Source organism: Falco peregrinus, chromosome 3, assembly GCF_023634155.1.
Source record: "Falco peregrinus isolate bFalPer1 chromosome 3, bFalPer1.pri, whole genome shotgun sequence".
Lineage (NCBI taxonomy): Eukaryota > Metazoa > Chordata > Aves > Falconiformes > Falconidae > Falco > Falco peregrinus.
This window is the reverse complement of record NC_073723.1, coordinates 112,091,065-112,097,216: the sequence shown is the minus strand read 5'-3', so window position 1 is coordinate 112,097,216 and position 6,152 is coordinate 112,091,065. Positions and strand designations below refer to the sequence as shown.

Here is a 6,152-nt window from a genome sequence, read left to right as displayed (position 1 = left end):
AAGGTTACATTGGGTGGTGTGTGTTTGGACTGGGGTGGGTGTTTAGAGTAGAGCGTCAGCCTTTCACCTTCCCTTGCGCTGACTCGTGCTTTCAGGCTTGAAATCACGGCCCGCAGAAGTGTCCTACTGCCAGTTAAAATCCCTGATTTTCACTTTTGCTTTGGGATTCTCGGCGGTATTGTAAAATTTGGAGTGGCATTACATATCACCTACAGCAGAGGCACCGCAGCGGCGGTACCTGCAGCCACCTGTACCTGTCACAGTCTGGTCTGCCCGCACCATGAGTGGCAATAGCGTGCAGCAGGCTTTGACATCGGGAAAAACGGCCAGGTGTCGTGTTAGGCTTCTGTAAAGTAAATTTCCTTTTCCATATATATCTATTTTAAAATCTGATATGGACTGTCTTGAGGAAACAGACCGCGATGCTTTTAGCTGTTCTTTACATAACGGTGGATTTGTCTGTCGGTCCCAGTTAGAGGGTCTGGGACACTGGGTGGGAGAGTGGATGCTGCTTCCAGATGATGTTTCGTACTTAAATAAACTGTCAGTTCAGGACAAGGCGAGAAGCCCTCTCACCTTCCGCAGTGGCTCTCGGTACTTGCGGTGAGGGTGGAGGGTAGGGTTTTTTCCCTCATAGCTTACTAAAGCCCCTATGGGGCCCTAAAGCATGTCTCTGCTTCCCCCCCCCCCCCCCCCCCCCCCCCCATACCCTAATGCATGTGTGTGAGTTTCTTCTGCCTCTTTGTACAGTTACAGGCTCCGCATGGCCTCTAGATGTCCCTCCTCTTCCTCGCCTAACACCAGCACCCGGCAATGCAAGAAATCCAGCTGCACCGCATCCCACCTCTTCAAGGAATAGACCCCCCCTGCGTGGCCAGCGGGGGCAGGTACTGCAGCACGGGCAGGGGGTGCGCGGGGTGCGGGGGGTACCTGCGGCGTGTGCCGTGGGCAGGGGGCTCCGCGATGCTCCCCGAGCCTCAGACAGCGCGGTGGCACTGCTCGTGTCACCAGGGAAGGGGGAGAACGCTGGCAGGAGTGGGGCCCCTCGGTGGGGTCGGCCCACAAGGGGACAAGGACTTCTCCAGCGATGTGTGCTTAGATCCCATCAAAAGGCTCTCGCAGGGCAGTCAGCTCTTCAGCCCCCCTGGAAGGTGAGAGGAGTTTCCTTTCGTTTATGAGCTTTCAAGACCTGAGGTGTTGCTCCTCTGGATCTTGAAGATGGGTCTTTTGTAAGGATGGGGTTTGTCCCTGCCGTGGAAGGAGTGGCATTTCCATCTGGTCGTAGTAGTGGGCAAAGTCCTTGGAAACCACCTGGGCTGAGCGGTTAAACACTGAACCAGTATTAACCCTGACCAAAAAACGGGTGCCTGGGGAGCGTGCCCTCCAGCTGGCCGCTTTGTGTCGGATGCCAGAAGCTCAAAGACCAGCGTTACAATGCAGATCGCAGCGCTGGCGTAACATACAAAAGCATCGGTTGGGGTGGTGGCAAGATAAACTGGTGTAATGAAGCTGTATGGGCTTGGACAAATTAATGACCTGGTCCAGTGTTACTGGTGATGCTGAACTGGTTTCCTGTTGGTTGGCTTTAAGCAAGACGCTGTCTTCTGCTCCTTCCCTTTGCCACCTGTGACAGGCAGATAATCACCTCCTTTACGCTGCTGTAACAGCTAGGGAACGTTACACTCGCATGTGTAAGCCTAAAGGTGAGAACGGGTGCCAGCAAAATTTGGGGCTGCAGCCCAAAATTTATTCTCTGTTCAATATGTTCAAAAAAATAACATTTGGAGGAAAAGTCAGTAAAATTCTAAAGTTTACTACCTCCCGAATAACAGGGGTGGTTGCTGATGAGATGTTAACATCCCTAACTGCAGCACAGACCATTTAGTCATGGGAAGCTCAAGCAACAGTTAAATTTACTTTTTAAATATTTTTAAATATATATATAAATATTTCTATATATTTCTTTATTAAATATATTTTTATTTAAAATTGTTTTCAATTTCAAATTTCATTTTTTAAAATTATTTTTAAAAAATCAAAGAAATAATTATTAAATTAATAAATTATATATATAAATATAAATAAAAAAACAGTTAAATAAATGTGTGCTGCACAACTTGACCTGCTTCCAGCTCGGTGTGACGGGGCAGTTACTCTGACTGCGTAATCTTAAAGCTGACTCTGATAACATGCAACTCTGTATTTTCAGGTACTAGGAACTTGTGGCTGGAAAAGGTGAGGTGAAGTAATCCTCAAGCATTATCCTCTCCTGCTTTTTCTGAGATGAGGTGGGACCGGTTCCTCAGTAGGTAACAGGGACAGCGGTTTCTTCTGGAAGCAGTGGCACACTTCTGTCATACCGTCCTTCCAGAGGGGGGGAGAGAGCGCAGAGCAGGGCTCCTGCCTTTTCCAGAGAGCCATGAACTGTGGATGCTGCCGAGAGGGTGATCTCGGGGGTCCCCTGCCACGTGGGGTCCACGCATCGACAGCTGGTGGAATAGCATGGAGAAATGTTCAGACGTTTGCTGGCAGATTAACCGTGTTCAGAGGGTTGATGGGTCTGGATGAGTCTCCTCTTTCTGGTAGGACACAGAGGGGTTTAACATACTATGCAATTAAATTCTGAAAAGACTGTTACATCATTTTAGTTTCTACTTTACATCCTAACGGGTAAAGAACTGGGCATCCCACAAAAACCCACGGAAGGGAATGGTAGGTTTTGCTGAGGTTTCCACATCTGAAGTCTGTGGGTTACCCCAGTCTCTTGACTTTGTACCATTAGCTTTAAGGGGCATGATGCCATTGCTTTCAAAGTGCGTCAGGACCCACATTTTTTTTGGAAGACCACCTGATAAGTGATCTCTGTGAAATGCACTGATTGCCCAGTTTCATGAAGGGACAAGCATCCATTTCTCAAAAGCTGCCATTACATTTGTTACCAGTCTGGTACTCTTGCTATAGTCAGAATTTATTTATTTAGTGATAGTATCAAACACGCACGTTGCTGTGCAGTATCAAGCAACACTTTTCCTTAAATACAGAGCTTGCATTTGCAACCCTCGATACCAGCATGTTTAGTTTCAGCGGTCCTGTAGAGAGGGCATCCACGAAGGTAGCTGGCAGCCAGTAAAGACAAGTTGCAGAAACATACAGGTCAGTTGGTAGAATGCGGTGCAGAAAGGTCTCTTACCTCGTGCCCCAAAATGGTGACAATCACACACAGGTGCATCATCTGGCAGCGACAGTTCTCTGGGCCCCTGCAGGTTTCACCTCTGAGATGAAGGGTTCCTTCTGTCCAGACGAGTTTTTGTAGGATCCCTGCTAATGTAGCGTCGGGGTTTGGGGATTTTTCAAGGAGGCCAGGGGGGTTGGTTACTCTATTTCCCCCTTAATTCAGTCTATTTTTGCCTCTCCTTGTCTTTGCACTCCGCACAGATAAGCACACATCTGTGTATGCACACATTAGTTAAGAAAAACACAAACAAGTGCCCGGTTGATACTCCTTCCCGCCACCCTGATAAAGTAAAAGAAAAAAAGGATCAATTTTATATATATCTTCATATATATATATGACATATGTATTTATATATATATATGTATGAAATTGCTGAAAACAGTTTTGGTTTTTTTTATAGTTTTGATGAAAATCAAATTGTTCAAAAGGAATACAGAAGCTTTAAACAAGAAACATGGGTTTTGTTCAACGTAAAAAAAAATGTTTTAGCTACGTGTTGTTTGAGCTGGAAAGAAAAGGTCTTCGGGATCTTCTGTTGTCTAGCTACAGACTTTTTGGATAAACCCCTATTGGAGGCTTTCTAAGTGCAATTGTGGTTCGGGGGAAGGCTGAGATGCTGAGGACTAGGTGAGCCATAAAAAGCTACATCCCCTCCCACGCTGGAAGTGATGCTTCCAGTTTGAGACTGTGAGACCGTTGAGATGCAGGCTTTGTGGGGAGAGCTTGTGCCATTGCTGGCTGCTCTTTTTCCTGGAGTCTCTAGGATTTGTCCCCTCTTGAGCTTTTTGCTAGCAATAATTCCCTCTTGAAAATATGTGATGTACTGATTCCAAACAAAGGCTGAAATTTTTCCCAGCAGCCTTGGGAGACTGAGATTCACATGGTTCATTAAAGCTAGTCGGAAGTGAGCATCCAAATCTGCTAGGCAGCTTGGTAAATCTTGGTCAAATAGCACAGTAATTACGTTTCCTGGCCTTATGTATATCTCAAAGAAGCTGGCGTGCACATACAGCTTAATCTGTTTGGCTTGCTTTAGTTTTGCACGTTATCCTTCTTTTTCTTGTCTCTCCACGTGTTCTCCTTCCTCTTATCATCTAGGAATTAGTATGGTAAACCCTGTTCTTTCAAACGGGAATTACCTTCCTGTGTGTCTGGACAGCATCTAGGTCATTTGAAAGATGACAGTGCAGTGCTAGTAAAGCCCAGCTCCGATATACTCTGTCTTAAAGCACCGGTCTGAAAATGCCCTTGATCTTCCCGGAGCAGCTTTGCCGCAGTCACGCTTACCGGAGACATTTGTGCTGCTGGGGAAGAGCTTTCCTGCCACGCAGCCCAAATCCTGCTTTAAACAGTCGGTTCTTCCGAGACCCACTCAACTTCCAGCAGCAGTAAGTTAAATCAAGTACCGAGTGTCTGGCACAGCTGCTGCTGCGTTCAGTGCCTTTAAGGCATACCAATGAGGTTATTAGAGGTCACTTTTGTGCAATTTATTTTTGCTGCTTTTTTTAGAGTGGTATTAACTATAATAACTGACAAACTCAAGGAGAGAAGTGTGTAAATTGTTGTGATATATGAACGCTTTTTTCCCAGAGAAATTCTGGTTTATCACACAAGCCATGTAAATATGTATTTACAATTTTAAAAGCACGTCTTTATGTCCCTGGTTGTAAATGCTCCGTTTTTAAAGTTTTATAACATGTGTTACTCAACCAAGAGACCACAGCACACAGCTTTATATTGTACTGGTCTGTTTGAAGGATCCATTATGGTCTAAGCTGTGGCAGAAAAATATCCCACACCACTGACAAGAAATAACCCACGGTTGCACCAGACTTCTCATCGTTTTCCCTCAGATTAAAAACACAGGTTTTTTTGGGAGGGTGGGGGAGCTGATTTTTCTTGCAGAGAAAAGAGCCAGTTCAAAATGGTGTCATTTCTCTGGAGCGATGAGGATATTTTATTCACAGTAAATTCAGGAAAGTATGCCATTTTTTTTTTTCCAAGGCAGAATTTCACAGTTTTGCAGCAAATTTTTAACCTCCCCCGTGCCTGCTGATGAAACGTGAAATTTTGCCCTTGACTAATATCACAAGTTCTTGTGAAAGTTCAAGGAGAGGGTGGGGAAAAAGCTCAGGTTTTGCATGTAGGAATTTGTGAGGCTGACACCGGTAGCTCTGCAGTGCTCTCATGACAATGCTGATACTGAGAAGTTTATTAAAAATAAACTGTCTGGAGACGTGGTATGAGCTGGTTGGTGCTTGGGTTCTGAACGTTGCTCTGGAAGACTGAAAGCTCTGTTGTCTGTCCGCCATGTAAAGAAAAAGAACAAGAATAAATTCATGTGACAAACTGCTTTATGGAAATATTTATTGTTATTTCAGCAAGGGAAATCTTCAGAACGGAGATTCGATGTGTTGTGGCTCTGAAACTGCTGGACGGCTGGGGGTTTTCTGATGGGTGGCAGGAGAGGAGAAGCAGGTAGAAATGTCACCTCGGTCTCTCAAGCTCTGTGCATGGAGTGGTAATTCCTGCAGACCCAGCTCTCCTGACGGCTCCAGGCTCGAGGTCTGCACGCTCGGATACGCAGCACGCGAGCCCTTTGTAGTTTGGGTTCTCAATTCAAAGCCAAAGCTCTCGCTGAAGCGTTGCAGAAGCAGCACGGTACAACAAACTCCACGGGCTGCTGTCCTCTGTTGGGAGGGGAAGGTTTGTAGCAGGGCCTGAAGCGGGAGGGGTTTTGCTTCCTAGAAATGTTCCCCGTTTCATTCATCCCCGTGGAAGGCCATGCTCCACCACAACACCCTGAGGGGAGGCGGGTGCCTTGTCCAGGATGTTTGCAGGGGCATCGCTGGGGGTCGGTGGGCAGCCGTTGGTCACTGGGGCATTAATCCAGCCACAGTCTTTAAAATCAGTAGCA

At 46.3% G+C, this 6,152-nt stretch overlaps 1 protein-coding gene across 6 annotated transcripts in view; it reads left to right on the top strand.

Moving 5' to 3' along the window:
- Positions 1-889, top strand: part of PRDM2 (PR/SET domain 2) — a 68,963-nt gene extending 68,074 nt beyond the window's left edge. For 5 of the 6 annotated variants that reach the window (XM_055798717.1, XM_055798720.1, XM_055798722.1 and 2 more), the window contains one exon: positions 751-889. In XM_055798717.1, coding sequence (XP_055654692.1) covers positions 751-859 — 109 coding nt within the window. In that variant the 3' untranslated portion in view covers positions 860-889. The remainder of the gene's footprint in view (positions 1-750) is intronic. The other variant, XM_055798718.1, reaches the window with a different exon arrangement.
- The last annotated feature ends 5,263 nt before the right edge of the window (positions 890-6,152 follow it).